This window comes from Leucoraja erinacea, chromosome 5 (genome assembly GCF_028641065.1).
Source record: "Leucoraja erinacea ecotype New England chromosome 5, Leri_hhj_1, whole genome shotgun sequence".
NCBI lineage: Eukaryota > Metazoa > Chordata > Chondrichthyes > Rajiformes > Rajidae > Leucoraja > Leucoraja erinaceus.
In genome coordinates, this window is record NC_073381.1 from 38,364,143 (window position 1) to 38,388,021 (window position 23,879).

Sequence of the window (23,879 nt, forward strand, 5' to 3'; positions counted from 1 at the left end):
TTTCTTGGGAATGTTGTTTTAAAGGACACTTTAATAACATTTCAAGTGTTTAATAACAATTATAATTTAATAATTGTATGCAGAATTAGCAGTTGACCCTACTACGACTCTAAAATGGCTGCCCACTGGGACAAGTAATTACTATCTTTCCATTCATAATATGAACTGCACACATAACAGTAATGCTGTAAGTAATAGATTACTAATATTGAGATGTGCTGTCCAGCAATGCTCCCTGCCAAGAAGGAGCAAAGGCTTATTAAATAATTTAAGGCATATGTACTGTTGTAAATGACACGCACAGTCACCATGAATGCAGATACAATATTATGTTCAATGCTGCTGAACCATCTGGAGAAGTTAAGCAAAGCCAAGCAGTGAGATACTAGAACAATGTTCAATCAGCCATGCCTTGCTGAGCTTATAGGTCTGAATTATAATATTCATAGTTTAACTAATATAATCCGTAGAATACATTCTGTCATTCGGGATGCAATTATCTGGATTTAACATTAAATATAGACAGTTCGATGTGGCAGTGTGGATGCACCACAACCAAAGAGCAGTGCTGAACTACTATCTACCTCTTTGATGATCCTCGGACTATCCTTGATTAGGCTTTGTTGATTTTACCTTGCACTAAATGTTATTCCCTTATCATGTATCTATACACTGTAAATGGATCGATTGTAATCATGTATTGTCTTTCTGCTGACTGGTTAGCACACAACAAAATCTTTTCATTGTACATTTGACATTAAACTAAACCGAAATTCTTCATCGTGCTCTAAGAGTCCAATGGTGCAGACAGATTTCTTCATAATTCTGGTGAAAATTTTGCCCATCCTATTATGCTAGGATTGTCCAGCAAACCTAGTAACCACACCTGAGACCACACCTGGAGTATTGTGTGCAGTTCTGGTCTCCAAATTTGAGGACGAAAATTCCTGCTATTGAGGTAGTGCAGCGTAGGTTCACAAGGTTAATTCCCAGGATGACGGGACTGTCATATGCTGAGAGAATGGAGCGGCTGGGCATATATACTCTGCAATTTAGAAGGATGAGAGGGGATCTTATTGAAACATATAAGATTATTAAGGGTTTGGCAGGAATCATGTTCCCAATGTTGGGGGAGTCCAGAACCAAGGGCCACAGTTTAAGAGTAAGGGGTAAGCCATTTAGAACGGAGATGAAAAAACACTTTTTCACACAGAGTTGTGAATCTGGAATTATCTGCAGTGGAGGCCGGTTCTCTGGATACTTTCAAGAGTGAGCTAGATAAGGCTCTTGAAGATAGTGGAGTCAGTGGATATGGGGAGAAGGCAGGAATGGGGTACTGATTGTGGATGATCAGCCATGATCACATTGAATGGTGGTGCTGGCTTGAAGGGCCAAATGGCCTACTCCTGTACCTATTGTCTATTGTCTATAATGTAAAAGAGTCAAAATCAGCTCCAATGAAAGGAAATATAAGATAATTTAACATTGTTCAATTTAACTGAGTTAATGTAACGGCTTCAGAGACGATGCTACTGTCAGCCAGACAGGAGGTGATTGGGTAATTTCCCTGTCAACAGCTTGTTGAATTCAGTTCTCTAATTTGCTTAGATTGAGTTGATACACATAACTTGTATATAATAATCCTCCATTGCTGCATTCTGCTGCAGAAATTATTTTTTATTGGGATAATTTTATAGGTTCTGTTTCCACTACTCCTTAAATGGACCAAATGTTCTGAATAAATTAATCTAATATTCTGAATAAGTTGACTCCAGTTGCCAATAGATTGTCTTGAATCGTATGTTCCACCCCATTTTAAAGACAGGGTTTTTTCAATAATAAAACCTTGAAGGGTGGCAAAGGATTTCAAGGCATGGCTGACTGATGGTACAAGGAAGGCCAAACACTGTACTGAGCCTTGCAGCTAAGCAGCTTGGAGTAGGTTTATCTGAAGAACATTGTTTCTGAAACCCACTCCAACTTAGAGTGACTGTGCAGCAGGTGACTGATAACATTAGGCTGAGGATCTGGGTAAATGCTTTTGTATGTAAGATCCCAAGGACATATTCCTATATGTTTCTGAATTTAGCAATGTATGATTTTGTTGGCAGAAAAGGACTTGCTTGTTAATGTTAGGAATTAATAATCACCTAATTTACTGAACTCAAACTATCCTTTTTCATTTTAATAGGTCTGTCATTTTTCAAGCACTTCTCCAGTGTGGTACCTCAGGGTGTTTTGGAACCATCTTAAAAATATTGCAAAGCAAATCGGTCCCTGAATTCTTGGCAGATGCAATTACCTATTCAGTTGGACTCATGGCTTCACCATCTGAGGACGGGATTCAGCACATTCTTAATATGGCAAAGGTTCGTCCAACGAGGGCTATGCTTTATGCCCTGAGTCACACAGTAAGAAGGTAAGCACATTACGTCTTGGTTAATAAAACACCTGTCTTGTATAAACCAAACTCTTCCAGAAAACACAAACTATATCATTTTGCTGCTCAAAATAAAATTGTAAATGCCTTATTACCTCATGGCTTAACATTAATTTTAGGTATAACAAACAATACACAAGTATTGATGTCATGATATATGTTTATAGATGAAGCTAATTATATATTTAAATTGTTCAATATTATTAAATTGTTAATTCTCTCATAATTCTATTAGATTTTACAATGAAAGGAAGCTTGTTGTGCCAGAACTAAAGCAAGTTGCAGACTACATAAAGTCCATTATTGGAAATGAATGCTCTGGGGATGAAAACAAAATCTACCTCACCCTGAAGGTAACAAATATAGAATGTGACTAACATAGAATATTTTAACATTATTAAATGGGTTGAGCACAATATCTACTTGCGATATTTTTTTTCATTCTTCAGGCACTGGGAAATATGGGAGAAGCAATTGAAGATGCAAATCCTGAAGTTACAATGTCACTTTTAAGCTGTGTTAAGAGTGCCACGGCTTCCTCCTCTGTTCAGCAGGCTGCTGTTCAAGCTTTCAGACAAATGACCTTAACTGATGAGGTACTGACTCTTCTGGATAATGTATCTATGCACCATTTTTTATTAAGAAACAAACAGTTCAAGATAAAGACCAACAAGCTATTGCTAATAAAATATAAAGAAAAAATTAGACATTCTGGGGAAAAGGTGCATCGCAGATTGGGGAGTTTGAAAATGACACTTGTTTTGTTATAAATATACTCATGCCTGGTTATTCTTGATGAGGTGGCTTCTTGAATCTCCAATGTCCATGTATTGAAGTGAAATCTCACTAATAATTGAGAACTTCTGAATCAATCTACTAAACCTTCACTGCACTCCTTTATTGCGTGCATATATATTTCCATATGTAGGAAGAGCCAACCTATGCATAATATTCCATGCATGGTTTTACCTGAGTATTATGTTATTAGATCAGGATATCTCCAATCTTGCAATCATAGTCCACATTATGTTTGTCTTTCTGATTGCTTGAACATTATATTTCAGTGATTCATGTACAAGAAATTTCAAGTCCTATATATTCTTTATATTTCTTTAATGCTCCCTTTATATGATTTAACATTTTTCTGTAACATCTTTCCCATTCATTTAACCTGTTTATATACCTCAGCCCACACTGTCCTCCTCCTTGGCATCATCTGGCAAACTTGTTATTACACTTGATCTGGTTGCCCAAACTATTAATACAGATGCTAATCAACTAGAATCCCATTACACTAAGTCTCACCATTTTGTTTATCGTCTAGTTATATAATTCACTTGTGCAGTGGTCCTAGCTCTATTCCAGATCTATACAATGAAAAGGCTCTGAAAGATACTTTTTTTTGTGTGCTGTACAAATTATTCATTTGTTAATCATTTACTTTCAGATTCGTACTGAACTTTTTGAAGTATATACAAATGAAGGTTCACCTGTTCTGAAGAGACTGGGGGCCTACCTTATTGTCATGAAGAAACCAACATCCAAAAACCTCAGAAAAATCATTAAAACTCTACAAAAGTTTGAAAATGAACAAGTGAAAAGTTTTGTTTCCACACATCTTAGGAACATTCTCACATCCAAGGATCCCATGGTCCAAGAGTAAGTGAATTTGAAATGTTTACCTCATGTTCAAGGATATGGATGCTGGAATGGCCAAAGCCTTGATAACCCTAAGGATGTGCGGGTTTGTAGGTTAATTGGCCTTTGCAAATTGCCCTGAGTTTAAAGGGCGTGGATGTGAAAGTGGGATAATATAGAACCAGTGTGAACAGGTGATTGATGGTCAGTGTGGACTCGGTAAGCTGAAGAAACTGATTCTATGCTGTAACTTTCAATTGATGTAAAAAAAAACGCTAACAGTGTTGTTCCTTTTCACATTCTGATATAACATAAAATTGCGATTGAGTATGTTTTTCATTCCTTGGGTTAATGTTTAGTTGGGACCTGGAATGGCTAAAATTCATGCATGTCTATTACCTGGTGCTGTTGACTGAAGACAGTCCTAATGTAATATTAGTACTCATTTGTAACTCAACCAATGTCTGTATTTTGTTTTGCACAGACTGAAAAGCAAAGTGGCAGATGCTCTAAAAGATACTCAGCTCCCAACACCCAAGGATTTCAGAAAATATTCTAGAAACTATAACATATATGAGAAAATTATGCTTCCAAAAATACAGGGTAAACTGGAAGGTGGACTGCAAAGCAATATAATTTTCGACTCAAACAGTAATTTGCCAACAGCTGTAATGTTAGAAACTACTTTGAATGTTTTTGGAGAATCTGTGGACCTGTTTGAGGTTGGTATTCATATGTATTTCTTGAATTGATTACATTTGGTATATACTAGAGTTAATTTTGTTTCCTGTGAAATAGTGGAGAAAAATAGCCAAGCTTCCTGTAATTGCTGGTTTGTTATGGCCTGCCCCTCTGATAAAACCTGTGATTTGATATCAGTTGAAAATGGGGATTAATTAATCTGTGATGATAACTAAATACATTTAAGAAGGATTATTTTATGAGTGTTGTACTTAAATGATTGTCACTGCTAGGATAAGAAACTTCTCTAAACATTAAGTCCTCCATGTCACCAACTGCATCCACAAGCAGGACAGAGGGTCAGGGAAAGTTTGGAGAACATCTCACAGGACATATTGTCTCTTGAACTACAGTCAGGACCTTGGACTTATGCCATCCAGGTTTTCCAGGACTTGTTAAACTCTATCAGTTCTGGTAGGTTAGTGCTAATTGGAGACTCGGAAATCTTCAGCTCCTTCTGGTCCTCGTAGTTTTAATGGCTGCTGCAGTCATGAACTTTCCCCCAACCTTCACCTGCTTATCAGAACCTCCCTTGACTTTAAAATGAGCATATTTAGGGGGCAGGAAATAGCAGCCAGCTCTGTACTGCACCTCATCTTCTTCAACCCCTACCACCTGCTCCCTCCCCAATTACCAAATTATGTGTCATTACAGAGAACAATAGTTGCAAATAAGAGTGGTAGAAAACTGATAAATAGAAAATGGCCATAATATAAATTATTGACTATGAAATTCAACCATACAACAACAATCAATTTTATAAATTTAGTATGATAGAAAAAAAATACTTTTGTACCTACTGATTTAATTATTTTTAATGCTATGCTTAAGAATTAAACACTATTACCATTTTAAACAGATTGGCTTGGAAGGCAATGGATTTCAACCATCTCTCGAGGCAATATTTGGACCAAAAGGATTTTTCCCAAATAGTGCAATGAAGTCACTATACTGGGTGAATGGCAAGGTTCCAGAGAAAGTATCACAAGTGCTATTCAAGTGGTTTGGAATCATCAAAGATGATGAACATCCGCAGGAAGTATGTGCCTGAAAACTAGTCTTAATTTGAACCAGAATATATTTGTAGGCTATTTAAGATCGTAACCGTACTTTATGTCTTTGCTGTTTCATAGGATATGATGAAGGAACTTACACAGAATTTTCAAAAAATGTTGAAGGAAATGGAACAAAAAACACCAGAAGTAGAAGCTTTCTTGAGAATCTTTGGAAATGAACTTGGATATGTCAAAGGCAGCGATTTCAAGATGCTGAAAGAAATGATGTCAAAAAGTTTCCAACTACTCCAAAGCCTTCCAGCACAGGTAAAGCACAACAAGTAACATTTTCAAATATGATATTTTAAACAAAGATATTTGGCTCAATAAAAACGTGAGAACTATATTTGAATGATCAGAGATAGAAGATGAGTTGGTCTCTTTTTGGAAATGGCCTTTGCTGGACACTTTTGAGGCTTGAACTTTAATTGATGTATTGCATTGATCTCTCTGTCCGAATTCGCCTGTGTGAACTCCTGCTTGCCAAACACTTTAACTCCCCTTCTCATTCCCATACTGATATTTCCGTCCTGGGCCTCTTCCATTTTCAGAGTGAGGCCAAATGCAAATTGGAGGAATTGCACTTCATATTTCGCTTGGCCAGCAGTATTAATATTGATTTCTCTAACTTCAAGTAAGCCTTGCATCCCTTCTCTCTCCGTCCCTCTCCTACCCTAGTCATCATACTAGTTACGCTGTCATCCTGTTGAGTTCCACTGTCTGCATAATTCGTTATCACCTACCCCGCAGTCAAAAATGGACCATTGTAGGTTCCACCTTTCCTTGTTGCTTTTTGTATATCTTTCATTCATTTGTCCTAAGTACCTTCTATATCTCCCAGTTCCTGTTCCCCCGACCCTTAGTCTGAAGAAGGGTTAGGACCCGATACATTACCTTTCCTTTTCTCCACAGATGCTGCCTGACCCGCTGAGTTACTCCAGCATTTTGTGTCTATCTTTGATGTATACTATATTGATGTGGGTCACTACATTTTATGTGCGCTTAAAAGAACGATAAAAACCTCGTTAAGGAGTGCAACAATTAAAGTAATGAATGATTTTTAGATTTGAGGAATATTTGATATATTGATTTTATTGCCAATTATTCTTTGTATTTGTAGGTCAGGTCAGCTTTCCTGAACGGTTTAGGTGATGAACTATTTGCTCACTATATTTTCATGGACAGCACGTTAATCTATCCCACTGGAGCTGGTCTCCCTCTGAAACTATCTATTACTGGTACAGTCACATCTGGTGCCAAAGCAGCGATGAAATTTGAAGGAAAAAAGGTAATAACTCACGCTAAACATTGACATGCCTTTTTATTTGTATCTGTTAAAATATAATAATGTTTAAGATGACCAAGCCAATTAACAGCAAGACAACAATTAGTATTTAGGAAGCACCTTTACACAAGAAACATCATGGAAGCATTGCCAAATAATGTAAGCACAAGGAGTTACTAGAATGAATAATTAAAAATGGGACAGAGAGGTGGAGAGAAGGGAGTTCCAGGATTTGGGAACTGTTACCATTGGAGGTGCTACTAAATCCAGGAATACTCAAGAGACCAAAACTGTGAGGTATGGATTTTGCAGAGTTATGGGACAGGAGGTTACGATTTCCTATATTTTACATCTCCTCTTGGTATATAAGGACACCATTTTAGCTCATTGAATGTACTCCTGTTTTGTAATCAACCCCATTACCTCCACTATCCTATTCTAATATTTCCTTCAATCTCCCAAAATTCTGCTATTAATCTGCACACTGTGACCACAGGAACATGCAAAACCATAGAGCAGCTAAGAGTGTGAACATTTTAAAATCAAAGCATTGTTTAACTGGGAACCTAAACAGTTCAGCAAGTTCAAGAGTAAAACGTAACCTGTATTAAAAGATGGGTGACAGATTTTTGGCTTGCGGCATGTTTGGATGAAAGATGAAGGGAGCCCAGTTAAAATTGCTATTGAATGTTCAAGTCAATGTGTAACATAACTGTAAATGAAGATTGGCCAACAGGGGTGGGGTGGAGGAATTATAAGGAGATACAGTATATAAAGGCAATTTGTAATGGAACGGACTTTGGATCTAGAGCTCATCTTGGTATCCGTTTCATTACACCGACTACATGGAACAAGTGATCACAAATATAAAATAATAAAATATTTTATTCAGTTAAAATTAATTAATGGGCAATCTCTATCTGAGATTTTATGTAATCCGATACATACACATTAAGTGAGAGTTCTTATGCGAATGGTAGGATACTGATTTGTGAATTTATTATTAAAAATCAATATTTTTCCATTGCAGATCAAAGGTTTGATTAAGCCTGAAGTTGCAACTGAGATTGTGATCCAGTTAGGTGTCAATGTACCAGATTTTTCCAGAAATGCAATCCGGTTAAATGGCAACATATATTTTAAATCTGGTTTTGAAGCTGAGATCAGCATGAGTTCTAATCAGATAAAATTCAACATCCCAGCACCCAAGGAGCCAGTCAAACTCTTAAGTTTCAGGTTGGTGCAAAATTATTTTTTCAGGTTTGTAAAATTCATGGAAACTCAATAGTGATGATGTATTTTAATGTGTACATTCTGGTCCTTTGCAGCACCAGACAGTCTCTGATCCACAGTGCAAAAACTGAAGCAATCTCATCTATCATGGAGAGCAAAGAAGAAAGTAAAACATGCAGACCATTGTTTACAGGGATTAATCTTTGTGGAAGCCATGTATACTCTGATGCACCATATCTTGGAAAAACAAGGTCAGTATTATGTCAATGAATCAATTATTCTAAAATCAACTTAAATATCAACTATTGACAATATTTAATGATTGCAGAGCAAATGGAGCATAGGCTCTGCTAAGACCATATGAAGTTTTCTTATAAATATTAGCACCAATTTATGAAGCAAACTTGAAACCGTAGCTGTTGTCTACTAGATTGACTGATTTCCAACCATTGTCTATGATGGGAGGTTTTCCAATCAATTTGGTGATTTATATACATAGCTACTTTAAGATAACTTCAGTGCACCCAGTAATCCTCTAGAAATGCCATACAATAGGGTGGCAGGTAGTACTGCTACCTCACGGCTCCATCAAACCGGCTTTGATCACGATACTTGGTGCTCACTGTACTGAATTTACAAACAGCAGAGGTCTCTGTGGAACTCCACTGTTCACAGACAACCAGCCTCAATATTGACCTTCCACAACAACCCTCTGTCTTCTATCAGTAAGCCAGTTCCAAATCTAAACGATCAAGCCACTGTTAATCCCATGCGTCTTAATCTTCTGGATCAGCCTACCATGGGGGACTTCGACAAATACCTCACTAAGATCCAAGTAGACAACATCCTTCACCTCATTGATCACCTTTATCGATCACCTTTATCACCTCCTCAAAAAATGTGATCAAGTTAGTATGATTCGACCTGCCATGTACATAGCTATGCTTACTGTCCACAATTAACCCATTCTCTTCCAATTTAGAATAAATCCTATCCCAAAGAATCTTCTCCATAGGCTTCCATACCACTGACGTGAGGTCATTGGCCTATAATTTCCTGGATTCTCTCTACTTCCCTTCTTAAATAAAGGAACAACTTTAGCTATCTGAAGTCCTCCGGGACCTCGTCTATGACTGGAGAAGTTGCAAAGATCTTTGTCAAGGTTCCTGTAATCTCTTCTGTTGCTTCTCTCAATAACCTTGGATAGATCCCATTTGGTCCCGATGATTTATACATCTTAATGCTCTTCAAAAACCCTAACATTTCCTCCTTAATCTCAAAACTGCCCACACATATTCATATTCTACACACTGATCTCACTGTCTTTCATATCCTTCTCCTTGGTGATAACAGATACAAATTATTAATTTAGTATCTCACCAATATCCCCAAACACCTAGCACAAATTCCCCACTTTATCCTTGAATGGTGCAACATTCTCTCTGGTTACCCTCTTCTTTTCAATGTAAAAAGCTTAATGGGCCTGTCCTACTTGCCGATTTTTCTAGGCAACTGCGGCGACTGTCGTAGTCGTAGCAGGTCACCGAAAAACTGGTGACGACCTACGTCATCCTGGTGACAACCTACGACAGCACCTACATCAGGAGAAGTCAAGCTACACTCATTGGCGTCAAAGCCACTGTCGCCAAAAAATTTTCAACATGTTGAAAATTTAGCGGAACCTGAAAGACACTACGACTTTTTGCGCGACTGAGGAGCCTGCTCCCAGCGACCACTGGCGAGAATGTGGTGACAAACTAGTCGCCTGTAGTTGCCAAAAAAACCGCCTAAGTGGGACAGGCCCATTAAGATTTTATTTAATCTGACTCACCAAACTCCTCTTGGCCCTCTAATTGCCCGCTTGATTTCTTTCCTCCTTTCTTTACATTCCTCAAAGCCCTGTCTGATTCCATCCTCTTAATGTAGCCCTGACTGATTCCATCCACTTGGCTTTCATTCTATATAACTCACAATAATGCTCCTTAAATTCAGTTGTGGAAGATTCAGGAACCATTCTACATTAAATAATTCATGGCTAACCAAAGAATTTCCTACATTTCCATGTAATAGTTGGCAAACAGGCACTAAAATTACTTTTTATCAAAGTCTTGAATAAGGAAGATTATTTCAAGAAAATTGGAATATAAATAAGGGAAAATCATATTTCAATTGTGTGAACTTGCATTACATTCCAATTAAAATATGACATTCAGTTTTATTATATGTCTCGGAAAACTGTATTAACTTCAGAGGTGTACAATCAATATTCACCTAAATCATATTAGGACTTAAAACATTTTAAATAGTAAGAAAGATTAGTTTACATTATCTTATGGCTGGAAGATGAAAGGATTAAAGAATAATTCAAGCAAGGTGTTTAAAATGATGTAGAAATTAAACGGGTTAGATAACCTATTTTCTCTGATGAAAGAATCTGGAATAATGGGCCAAAATCTTGAAAGTTAGAAATAAAATCTGGATATCTTCTTACTCACATAAACTAGTGAAACTTGGGAATGACCTGAGAATTAAACATTTTTGGAGCAACATAGCTTCCTGATTGATTATTGCGGAACAATGTTGAAACATTTGAAAAGAAATAGTTTGCATTTTATTATCGTAAATGTTATTGATACACACAAATGAAAATGGAAAAGAAAATACAATGAGTGCTAGAAATTGCAAAAAAGAAATGTTGGAATTAAGCTGCCCAGGCAAGATGTTGTCTGAGAGAGATATGGAATTAATGGGCTCAATTGGGCTGATTTTGGCCCATACCTTGCGATTAAAAACAATGTTAATTTGTTATCAAGAATTATATTTTCTATCATTTACAACATATTTTTGCACATGATATCTATTGGTTAAATGGCTGCTGAAGTATTGCTAGCATTGCTATAATCGATGTTCCATGAAGAGTAGTGACGTGATCAGGCAGCTGGAACAAAGGCTTTGCCCATGATCTAGTCTGATGGCCTTTTGACAACTGTGGGACAGTGGCACAGCGGGAGGGTTGCTACCTTACATTGCCAGAGACCTGGGTTTGATCCTGGCAATGGGTGCTTTCTCTATGGAGTTTGTACGTTCTCCCCGTGACCATGTGGGATTTCCCCGGGTGCTCCAGTTTCCTTCTACACCCCAAAGATGTACAGGTTTGTAGGTTAATTGGCTTCGGTGAAAATTGTAAAAATTGTCCCTAATGTGTAGGATGGTGCTAGCGTGCGGGGTGATAATTGGTCGGGGTGGACACGGTAGGCTGAGGGCCTGTTTCCGCACTGTATCTATAAACAAAATAAACTAAACTAAACTCGCATGTAAAAAGATTGCTAATCTTTCCAAAAGTGTAATGAAAAAAATGAAAAACGAAAATAAAAATTGAAAAACAAATATTTTTAAAACATGGGATTGCTGCTAAAGTATGCATAAATAAGCATTGAAATAAAGAAAAAAATAAAAATAAAAAAAATCTAAATTTACCTTCAAAATGAAAGCAGATGACCCCACCCAATTGCTGCAATTGCCGCTGGCATATAGTTGAAAGGCCAGATACCGGGAGTATCCAGTCCTTCAGTTCAACAACTGACTGTTGAGTCCTGGTGCTCGGATATTTAGGTATTTATTCCAACATGCAGGATAGGCATGAGTGCAGATGGTTCATGGTTTACAGTAGGTTCTGGCATCATCAGCTTCACTCCCCTCTGCATGTTTTGCTGCCCTTTAGACCCCATTCACAGCCCCTCAAGGGAGAGTTACTTTGGCAATGCTGGCATTACATCAGCAGCCATTCAAACAATACTCAATTAAATATACACATTACTGTAAATGGTAGAAAACATATCTGAGTCATGAGTCGTACAGCATGCAAACAGGCCCTTCAATTCAACCCATCCATGCTGACCAAATGGTCCAAACAGCCGTCGCATATGACACATAATCTTCTGAAATTTCAGCCACCTCCAACGGCATCCCAGCACTAGCCACATTTTCCCATCTCTACCCCTCTCCGTTTTCCATGGAGGCCATTCCCTCCGCAACTCCCTGGTTAATTCTTCCCTTCCCACCCAAACCACCACCTCCCCAGGTACCTTCCCTGCAACTGCAGAAGATGCAACACCTGTCGCTATACCTCCTCCCTCAACTCTGTCCAGGGACCTTGACAGTCCTTTCAGGTTAGGCAGAGGTTCACTTGCACCTTCTCTAACCACATCTACTGTATCCGTTGTTCAAGATGTGGACTCTTATACATCAGCGAGACCAAACGCAGACTGGCCGATTGTTTTGCGGAACACCTTTGCTCAGCACACATAAACTAACCTGATCTCCCATTTGCCGAACACGTTAATTCTCCTTCCCATTCATACAGAGACCTTTCTGTCCGAGGTCTCCTCCATTGTCAGAGTGAAGCTAAATGCAAATTGGAGGAACAGCATCTCATATTTTGCTTGGGCAGCTTACAGCCCAGTGGTATGAATATTGATTTATCTCACTTCAGGTAGCCCCGGCATCTCTCCCTCTATCCCTCCCCCACTCAAGTCACACTAGCTTCTCATTTTCACCCTACAAACAGCTAACAATGGCACTTCCTTTATCATCGTTACTTTTTTGCATATCTTTCATTCATTGTTCTTTATATCTCCACATCACCATCTATATCTCTTGTTTCCCTTATCCCTAACCAGTTTGAAGAAGGGTCTCAACCCAAATTGTCACCCAGTCCTTCTCTCCAGAGATGCTGCCTGAACGGCTGAGTTACTCCAGCTTTTTGTGTCTATCTTTGGCCCAACTAAGCTTGTTGCATTTTCCCATATTTGGCCCATATCACTCTGATCCTTTCTTATGCATGTACCTATATAAGTATATTTTAGATGCTCTTGTATAACCTGCCTCAACTACCTCCTTTGAAAGCTGATTCCATACCCACAGCCCTCTAAGTACAGAATTTACCCCCCTGGTTCCTATCTTGCCCCTCTCACCGTAAATTTACGTCCTCTGATTGTTGATTCCCTTACCCTGGTAAAATACTCTGTGCACTCACCCTATCTGTTCCCCATAAGATTTTACACACCTTCATGAGATTACCGTGTGGGAAGGAACTACAGATGCTGGTTTATACCAAAGATAGATACAAAATGCTGGAGACAAATCCCTCATCTTCTTGCACTCCAAGGAATAAAGTTCTAGCCTGCCCAAACATTCCCCATAGCTCAGGCACTCGCGTTTTGACAACATCTCTGCACTCTTTCCAGCATAATGGCATCCTTTCTACAGCAGGGTTCTTGAAAACTTTGCTTTGCAATTAAACTTTGCTCTAATCACAAGGCACAGTCCAAAGCCAACACATTCTAGCTCATTAATCTTGTGCTGAATGTACCTTGCCTGCTGATATTAATCCAACATGTTTAATTATAATTACACATTTTTAGCATAATATTTTGTTTATGTATAACTTCTGAATATATCAGTAACATAATAAATTCCATGTACTGATTCAATTCTGGATCAACTCTAAAATATGAGAACAAAGTTTAATTGTAATCAAGAACTTACTCTCCCTATCAAAGTATTTTTATGTCAAATCTTTGACTAATTATTACAGGAATATCCTGGGCCAGTGATATTAATTTGTTCATGTCTTATTCATTTTTCAGTCTTGTACTTCAAATCGAACCTACTGGCACAGTTACAGACTACTCTGCATCATTAACATATAAGTCCCCGAAAATTGAAGAGGATTTGGAACACTCTCTTAGGTTTGCTGTTGTGGCCGATGGTATGTTGACTTAAATGGTTTTGCATAATGTATTGAACAGCAGTCCCCCAACAGGCTAATCCATTAGTCAGTAATTGTGAGCAATTTTGGGCCCCATATCTAACGAAAGATGTGCTGGCTCTGGAGAGGGTCCAAGGGAGTTTACAAGGATGATCCCAGGAATGAGTGGGTTAACATATGATGAGCATTTGACGGCACTAGGCATGTACTCACTGGAGTTTAGAAGGTTGAGGGGGGACCTCATTGAAACTTACCGAATAGTGAAAGGCTTGGATAGAGTGGATGTGGAGACGATGTTTCCACTAGTGGGAGAGTCTAGGACCATAGGTCAAAGTCTCAGAATTAAAGGAGGTTCCTTTAGGAAGGAGATGGGAAGCAAATTATTTAGGCAGAGGGTGGTGAATCTGTGGAATTCTTTGCCACAGAAGGCTGTGGAGGCTGTCAATTGATATTTTTTTTTAGGCAGTGATAGATAAATTCTTGATTAGTATAGGTGTCAGGGGTGATGGGGAGAAGCTATGAGAAATGGGTTTGGAGGGAGAGATATATCAGTCATGATTGAATGGCAGAGTAGACTTGATGGGCTGAATGACCTCATTCTGCTCCTATCACTTATGACCTTATGTTTAATCTCAAAGCTGACGGGAGAAAGACCTGATTCTGAAGAAGTTGAGCTTAGCCATGGCTATGTATTTGCATTGACCTATAATATTGACCTGTGATATTGAAGAGCTAGGTCTAGGAATTAATTCTCAGATTGGAAATTACCCTCCTGTCCACTCTGTGTTCTATACACTGGGAAACTAAGATGGCATAGGTGTTTATACCGCTGCCTTGTGGCTCAAGTGGCATGGCCTCAAGCTTAACTTTGGGTGCTGTTTGTGTGAGTTCTCCACATCTGGATTTCCCCCAAGTGCTCCACTTTCCTCAAAGATACAGTGATTGTCTGGTGTCTGTAAATTATCTCTGCCTGTAGAAATGAGACAAAAGAATCAAAGAGTTGCTGGGTATGTGAGGGGGAGTAGATTGAAGGATCACGTGAAAATAAGGTGCAGGAATGGGGACTGATGGGCTGAACAGGAAGGGACACTTTTAGAAGACATAGACCTGCTTGGATGAATAGTGTCATAATAAGTAAATGAAAATTGCAGCACCAGTAAAGAGGTGGATGTGAGACAATATTTTCTCTGCAGTTGCAACCCCAAGTCCTTTTCCCCCAAAACAGCTTGCAAATCAAGTGGGTCATGTGGATGAAAGCAGCTTCAAGAAATTATGGTGTGGCTGTCAGCAGTAGCACTCTTCATTAGTGAGTGCTGTTCTTCCACTTCTTTGGCAGTCACCTCCGAATCATATTAAAACAAATCCTCCTATAATTCTGTGTTCAGTGTCAACACTCAAATCAGTGCAGGCATTGCTGCTGGACAGAGTCCAATGGGGAGGTTGCCCATCTTTTATTGTGATGGCACATGACTCGGTGTGAATTTACTGCAGTATTCTTGGCCAACTGCACTTTGAAGATACCATCTCCTCATTGAGAACTGCTGAGAGACAACTTGTGTGATTCAAGGGTTGAAGTTGCACATGTTAGTTATGGACCCTTTGAAGATTAAGAAAGCTTTTGGCTATCTTAATGTTGTGAGGGACTTGCAAATATAAAATTACTTCCACCATATGTTTTACTTATGTCATCTTATCAGTCATAAAATTATTTCCATTAAAATAATCTGCTCCAGTCAAAATGTTGGCATAGAATTTTACTCACTCATAGTGCAAGAACACACCTTGCCTTGCACATTAAAAAGCAAAGACAGTAAAAAAGGAAAACGCCTACACCTAAACTCCAGATAAATGGGCTCTACAAGTTGTAATTTGCTATGAGCGATTTTCATTTATAGTTTTAGTTGTTTAGAGCGTTGTTAACCATAGTTAGTTTGCTTTGTGATAACTATAACGTTTTCTGTTTTAATAGGCAGTGACAATGTTGAGGTTGCAGTTGAAATGAAGTACAATATCAACAAGCACAGTCTGACAGCAGATGTTCAGATTCCCAAATTTGATGTAGAAGTTGGCGTGAAGCTAGGAGGTGAAGACAGATCTACACAGGGCAAGACCTCATACATTCTTAGATTTGATGCCACAAACAAAAATGTACGTGAAGTGACCATCCAGGGCCAAGCAAGGTGTGTATAAAATATTGTATTGGACCTACAATTGTATATTACAAGCAAGGCTAGCTAATAGTAAAAAGCACATCAATTCTTCACAAACAAAAAGTGCATCTAATGTCAAAGAAGAAAAACACTATTTTCAAAATACATAAAGTGATGTTTTCCCTTCCAAATGATTTATTATGGAATTTGGTTGGAATTTTACCTTTGCAAATACTTGAAATACATTGCAGGCTTTTCAACATCTGAAAAGTAGAAGGATTAATGCTTCAGACAAAAAGCCTTTGTTTAAGTTATTTCAGTGCAGTCCAAATGACCAAAAGCACCATCTTGCCAGTTGCAGATGTGAAGTGAAAGGATTTTGAGCAATCCCAGCCAAATTCTCAAAAGAATACGTAATTAGTAATTACATAGAAACATACAAAATAGATGCAGTAGGCCATTTGGCCCTTCAAGCCTGCACTGCCATTCAATATGATCATGGCTGATCATCCAACTCAGTATCCCGTACCTGCCTTCTCTCCATATCCCCTTAGCCACAAGGGCCACATCTAACTCCCTCTTAAATATAGCCAATGAACTGGCCTCAACTACCTTCTGTGGCAGAGAATTCCAGAGATTCACCTGTTTTTCTCATCTCGGCCCTAAAAGACATCCCCCTTATCCTTAAACTGTGACCCCTTGTTCTGGACTTCCCCAACATCGGGAACAATCTTCCTGCATCTAGCCTGTCCAACCCCTTAAGAATTTTGTAAGTTTCTATAAGATCCCCCCTCAATCTTCTAAATTCTAGCGAGTACAAGCCGAGTCTATCCAGTCTTTCTTCATATGAAAGTCCTGCCATCCCAGGAATCAGTCTGGTGAACCTTTTCTGTACCCCCTCTATGGCAAGAATGTCTTTCCTCAGATTAGGAGATTTCACTTATCGAAAGCACAGGTAAAATGCGCTTGGAGAAATGCACTGTGTAAAGTTAACGACGCCTGTGAAATTGAATGCTAGGTTCCTAGTGTCTGTTTTTTTGCCCTTGTGGCATTTTAAGTTCTTGAAATGTGCCATTTCCACAACACTGCCAGCTCGTATATCATTGGATGCAGAATGCATACATTTAATTACATAAACTGTATAATTACCAATGTAAAAATAGTAGGAATAAAAACTATCAAGTCTGACAATTATTGTTCTTCATTTAAAGCTATAATGATGAGCAGAGAGAACTCATGCTGCGGGGCTTTTTCTCCATTCCTCACCTGGATGTTAATACAAATATTGGAACGCAAATTCGACGTTTACCTGACGGATTATTGACTGAACTCAAAATGGAAGCCTCTATACCTCAGTTCAAAGCATCATACAAAACCAATTTCAAATATGGTATGTGACTAATAAGGACTATTTTAAATTTTGATTTTCATTTCTATATTTTCTTATAATGCAATTGAGGAATTGAAAACTGGAAGCTGGAACAGGCCAGTTTTTCTCAGTACATGTTCCCTCAAAACAATAGCAGTCATTGATTGCACTTAATGTGGGCTTTTTCAATGCACATTGTTCATTTTATTGCTTTCACTGGAACAGTGGAATGCACCTCCTTAAATAATATGTTTTTCAGGTTTGCATAGAAAAGAGATCAGGAGGTCCAGAAGTAAACAAATCAGCATATTTTCAGTGTAAAAATGTTACAAAGATCTATGATCCAATTAATATAGACACAAGGAACTGCATATGCCAGTTCACAAAAAAGACACAATGTGCTGGAGTAGTTCAGCGGGCCAGGCAGCATCTCTGGAGACCATTAATAGGCCTCATGTCGAACGAGGCATTCTGTAACACCATGGAACCAATTCGAGACCAGGCAATTTACAATGGAAGAGAAGTAAAGCTATTACTAGTATTACTATATGTATACAACTATTATTTTCTACTTCAAATCATTTTATTCTGTGGATTCTAAGATTTCTTTTTGGAGTAATAAAGAGAATATTTTCCAACAACATTATTTAGTTTATAATTAAAAAAGAAATGGTCAGCAGCTGGAAAGCAGAGAACAGGAAACGGGTAGTCACATTATCGTCCATTAAAGCTTAAAACTTTCCTGAATCAGTCCTCAAATGAGCCAACAGATACAAAGCAGCCTTGCTGATTTAAAACAAATGAGGGATTGCTTACATGTATATAACCTTTCAATTCTTCACATCTTTTGGGCACAGATTCAAACTTTAAGGAGACAACCTATTCATTTCATCCATTAACCGTATAGTGCAGGCATTCAATAATTGAACTATCAATCTTTACATAGACCCAAGAGAAGCTAATAAAGTTGGAATAGGTGTAGAAAGATTAGGACCTCTCTTTCTAGATCAATCAAGAGCTCAAGCCCTCACATGGCCCTTCTTCTCTGCCTGGCTGTATCAATATGGGAGCTGACTGATTTATCATCCTGGAACCTTAAGCTTGTGTGGTGCAGACCGGAGTCGCAGATTCAAAACGGTTTGTGTCGTGTGCCACCTCAAATGCAGGGGGGTGGGGAGGGGGGGAGATAAGGTGCCACTTAAATTTTAAATAAAAATCAATCCTCATGATTAATTTCCAGGCTGTAATATTGAGAACAACTGATCTGCAATGAAAATGAGAGAAATAAAATTACAATTGAAGCAACTTTATAATCAGATTCATGAATAAAATGCTTTTTTTTAAAAATTAAAATATGTGCAATTCATTGCAATCTGCATCATTTTTAGATTCTAAGAAGGTCCAAGTAGCGTGGAACTCAGAAGCAACATCTGATCTTAAAACACTTAATGAGAAGATTGCAAACATGGGATTATTTGACACATCAGAATACCAAAATACATTAAACATGCACCTCGATAACTTCCTGGATCAAAAGGTTGCCCAAACTGATATGACGATCAGGCATGTTGTTTTCAATTCATTGCAGGTAAGATAATGGGTAAAAATGTATCCTTGAGTCCTCAGCGTAGAGTGTTCAATGTAATCGTTTCTGACTTTCATGGTCCACAATGGAATGAAATTTGGTGGAATCTAATAAGGAAAGGGAGGTTGACAGGGATAGTGGGTGCAATGGAATGGGGGGGGGGGGGGGGGGGGGAGAGAGGGGGAAGAAAAATATGAGACCCAGAGTAGTGAGGGGTGAGAGATGAATGGAGGAGGGATAGGAACTGGGTTGTGGGGTGGGGGGGGGGGGGGGGGGGGGGGGTGGAGGGTTACCTGAAATTGAAGAATTCAATGTTCATACTAGTTAGTTGTAGACTGTGAGGCACTGCTCCTCTAGTTTGCATGTGACCTCACTCTGGCAGTGGAGGAGGCTAAGAATGGATCAGTTGGATAGCAAGGGGAAATTAAGATGGCTAGCAACTGGAGGTTCCAACTGATGCTGGTGGGCAGAGTCTGTGTGTTTGTCATTGCCTTGCTCCTTTTATTCTGCTTGGTTAGTCTACAACCCCATAGTATGAACATTAAATTCTCAGTTTTCAGGTAATCTTCTTCCTCTTTTTTTTTTCAACTATCCTGCTTCATCCTAACTCCTATATCCTTGCACATCTTTCTTTCCATCCCTCCAGCCTGCTACCTTGTTCCTTTCCTAGTTTCACCTCGTCAATCTGCTCCATCCACTCATCACCCACTGCTTCGTACTTGGAATCCCCCATTTTTCTTACAATTCCCTCCTCCCCAGTCCATGTTCCCTTCTACCCGTCATCCCTCCCACTGACTCTACATTTAACTCTACACCTTCCTTCCTTATTAGATTCCACCATTTGCACCCTATTGCATTCTATACTTATTACCTCCAGCCTTAGTTACTATTGCTATTCTTCCCTCCTCCATTTGACTGCAAATTAACTTCTCCTTATGTAGATCCACCTTTCACTTTCTCTCAGCTATCTCTTTCCTCCATCAGCCTAAAGGGCCCCAACCCAAAATGTCATCTGCCCTCCACAGATGCCACATGACCCACGGAGTCTCTCCAGCAGCTTATTTATTTTCCCTCACGATTCCAGTATATATAGTCCCTTGTGACATACATAAATACCTACCTTCTAGGTTTGGCCCTTCCTAGGCCACTAAACAATGGCATAAATAACCAACAAAGTAATTATGACACAAGCAAGCTATCAATCCTGGTCCTTCTTTGATGGCCTACAACCTTTGTCATTGCTGATATGATCATTTCTCCCTACCAGCTGTGTTGGTCTACACTTGCTCGTTCTGTTCCTCTGTATCGAGTCACAGTCAGAGAATCAGCAGCAATGGCATGTCTTCCATCCTCTGCACCATTATCGCTAGACTTCTCCATGGTTCAATCTTCCTTCCTATCCCACCCACATTTGTTTCTCATCCAGCAACAGTTACTCAAACAACATCGCAAAATGTTGTCCTTTTTAATATGTATAATTTATACAATATTTATCTTCCCATGACCTAGCCAACAGCCATAGCTTCTGGTCTGTTGTCTGACAATGCAAGTATTTTCCTCCAAATATATATCAATACCAAGCTATCTTTTCTGGCTAGAACTCTGCCACATACCCCATTCCATAGTCACCAAAAACTTGACTGACTGCAGTCTTGCATTTCTGTCTGACCTGAACTGTGCATCCAACTCTAGGGCCTCTGACAACAAAGCTGCCAACATAAGATAGTTAAATATGGAGATTTTGCTTCACTTCAGTTTATCTAAGTTAATACACTTTTCCATGGTACGTTATTTACAGACCTCTCTAACCTAGCACTTTCTGTAACTTGTTTTGATAATTGTTCATTAGAAGCATTATTGAGCATTCGAGCATGTTAAAATTGTTGTTGGATCAATTTACACAATGAAAATGTGCTCAACAGTAGGAACTGAAAGTTGGAGTAAAGTTTTTCATTCAACAAATACAAAAGAATTATTGAAGAATATACATTTCATTACATATTGATTTTTCATTTGCAAGGAATTGTTAAAAAGGATCAATGTACAGCAGTTACAAACACACTTGTTTTATCTTTGGTAGGCCAGCAAAAAATGGTTGGAACAGGCTAATGGCAAAGTTCCATTTGCTCCCACTATTCAAAACCATTTTGAAACTCTGAGGAACATGGATTTGATGCAAATGAGCTCATATTTCACTCTTCCAGAAATTTTGTTTCTGAAGAAGTAAGTTAGTTTGTTTATTTTATCAAGGGTCCATGAGTTTCTTTTTCAAATGAGCAACAGAAAATGCCATCTCTGCTCCCCCTTTAATTCTGATTCCGAGCACCAATCTCAAGGATCTCAGGCTCCATGCTCCAATCTCTAGCTTATCCACCTAGTAGCGGGCCAATCTGAGTGATTGTCATGTGGGAAATGAAAAAATATGTAGTTACAATGACCTCCTGCCATCAAATTAATCCTGCTTCAATTTTCTAACATCCCACCACTTCCCTATAAGTATATGGGCGGATCTTGCAGAATGGATTCCAGAGTTCCTGTTGGAAGTTTCAATAGATCTCCAACTTCCATGCATCAATTGTCAAATGTAGGTACAATGAAGTGATATATGGCAATGCTTCTGTCACCCCAGGGCATTGCTGGACACCATATGGAGAACACAGCATGGTCCATTACATTGAGTAACTACTTTTTTGATACTGTATCAGGATAAACCCAGCAGAGCTTAAGAACTCTCATAGTCATATATTGTGGAAACAGGCCCATCAGCCCAACTTGCCCACACCGACCAACATGTTCCTACCAACCTAGACTAGTTCCATCTGCCTGCATTTGGTCCATATCTTTATAAACCTGTCTTATCCATGTACCGGTCTAAATGTTTCTTAAACATTGCCCGAACTACCTCCTCTGGCAGCTTGTTCCATATACCCACAACCCTTTGTGTGAAAACGTTATCCCTCAGATTCCCATTAAATCCTTCCCCCCTCACTTTAAACCTATGTCCTCTTGTTCCGGATTCCCCAACTCTAGCCAAGATCTTCTCGATCTATTCCTCTCATGTTTTTGTACACCTCTATAAGATCACCCCTCATTGTCCTGCACTTCAAGGAATAGAGTCCTAACCTGCTCAACCACTCTATATTTCATGCCCATCCTTGTAAATCTTGTCTGCACCCTTTCCAGATTGATATCTTTCCTATAACAAGGTGCCCAGAACTGAACACAATACTGTAAATGCGGCCTCGCCAACATCTTATATAATTGTGACATGACCTCCCTATGTCTATACTCAATCTCTGATTGATGAGGGGCAGTGTGCCAAATGTCGTTTTGACCACCTTATCTACCTGTGGTGCCACTTTCAAAGAAACATGTACCTGCACTCCTCGATCCCTCTGCTCTACAACACTCCCCAGAGCCCTGCCATTCACTATGTAGGTCCTGTCCTGGTTAGACTTCCCAAAAGGCAATGCCTCACATTTCTCTGTATTAAATTCAATCAACCACTTATCATCCCACCTGCCCAACTGATCAAGATCCTGCTGCAATTTTTTGCTATTGGTATTTTGTTTAAACTGTTTCTTTCATTTATTTCACACCAATCCCTATCCTTCTGTCTTTTATTGACCACATCCCTTTCCCATTTGCTGTAAAATGCACAGAATGAATCAGTTTGTTACAAGTTTTTCTTTATATAAAAATCATTGTCTTTCTTTAATCTTGTTTATTTTCTCTCCCCTCTCCCTCATCTTTCCCACCACAGTCGTGGCTCCATCGCAGGCACATTTGGGAAAAATAAAATTGACATTCAAGTTCCAATTCCATTTGGTGGCAAAGTGTTTGAAGAAATCAAACTTTTTCCAAGAACTGTAAGATATCCTCCAATGGCAAAGGAAGTATTTAGAATCAATTCACCATCCAATTATTACACCATACCATCAGTATTTATTCCACTTGTTGGAGACGTAACTTCCATTCCTTCTGTTACCATTCCCAAAACGTACAAGCTCCAGATTCCTTCAATTAACAAACTGGAATTCTTCTCCCAGTTGAACAGTAATTATTATAATTGGACCTCCGACTTAAAATGTGAAAGTAATGCAAAGAAAGAGGGAAGACCATTTTCAGCTGATGTAGACATCAAAGCAGACGCACTTCTGGATTATTTGTCATTTAAAGTGAAAGGTGAGTGTATTACTAACAATTTTTGTAATAATTAATTCTTCTTTATAATAACCATATTTTTGAAAACTAGTTTTGTTGATTGGGAGCTTTAACTTGTCATAGTATATCACATTATATATGATCACACAATGTCATTTATCTCTTATTTAAGCATATGAGGGAAGATAATTGTTCTGAGTTTTTCCCAATGATAGTGATATTTTTAAATAATCAAATCAACTGGAACAAGCAATCTGCTGGAGGAACTCGGAGGGTCAGTCAGCATCTATGGAAGAAAATGGACAGACAACATTTCTGATTGGGACCCTTCATCTACCATTTCTATCAAAATGTCATATGTCCATTTCCCCCTACAGATGCTGCCTGAAACCTTGAGCTCTTCTAGCAGTTTGTTTTTTGCTTAAAATTCTAACACCTACAGTCTCGTG

At 38.7% G+C, this 23,879-nt stretch overlaps 1 protein-coding gene across 1 annotated transcript in view; it reads left to right on the plus strand.

Moving 5' to 3' along the window:
- apoba (apolipoprotein Ba) overlaps window positions 1–23,879 on the plus strand; it is a 51,340-nt gene that overhangs the window by 13,361 nt on the left and 14,100 nt on the right. The window contains exons 10-25 of the mRNA XM_055635394.1: window positions 2,192–2,419; window positions 2,676–2,793; window positions 2,890–3,036; window positions 3,888–4,099; window positions 4,563–4,800; window positions 5,679–5,858; window positions 5,953–6,141; window positions 6,995–7,162; window positions 8,190–8,395; window positions 8,488–8,643; window positions 14,041–14,162; window positions 16,132–16,342; window positions 17,524–17,702; window positions 19,070–19,269; window positions 21,347–21,489; window positions 23,030–23,451. Of these exons, the coding sequence (XP_055491369.1) occupies window positions 2,192–2,419; window positions 2,676–2,793; window positions 2,890–3,036; window positions 3,888–4,099; window positions 4,563–4,800; window positions 5,679–5,858; window positions 5,953–6,141; window positions 6,995–7,162; window positions 8,190–8,395; window positions 8,488–8,643; window positions 14,041–14,162; window positions 16,132–16,342; window positions 17,524–17,702; window positions 19,070–19,269; window positions 21,347–21,489; window positions 23,030–23,451 (3,119 nt within the window). The remainder of the gene's footprint in view (window positions 1–2,191; window positions 2,420–2,675; window positions 2,794–2,889; window positions 3,037–3,887; window positions 4,100–4,562; window positions 4,801–5,678; window positions 5,859–5,952; window positions 6,142–6,994; window positions 7,163–8,189; window positions 8,396–8,487; window positions 8,644–14,040; window positions 14,163–16,131; window positions 16,343–17,523; window positions 17,703–19,069; window positions 19,270–21,346; window positions 21,490–23,029; window positions 23,452–23,879) is intronic.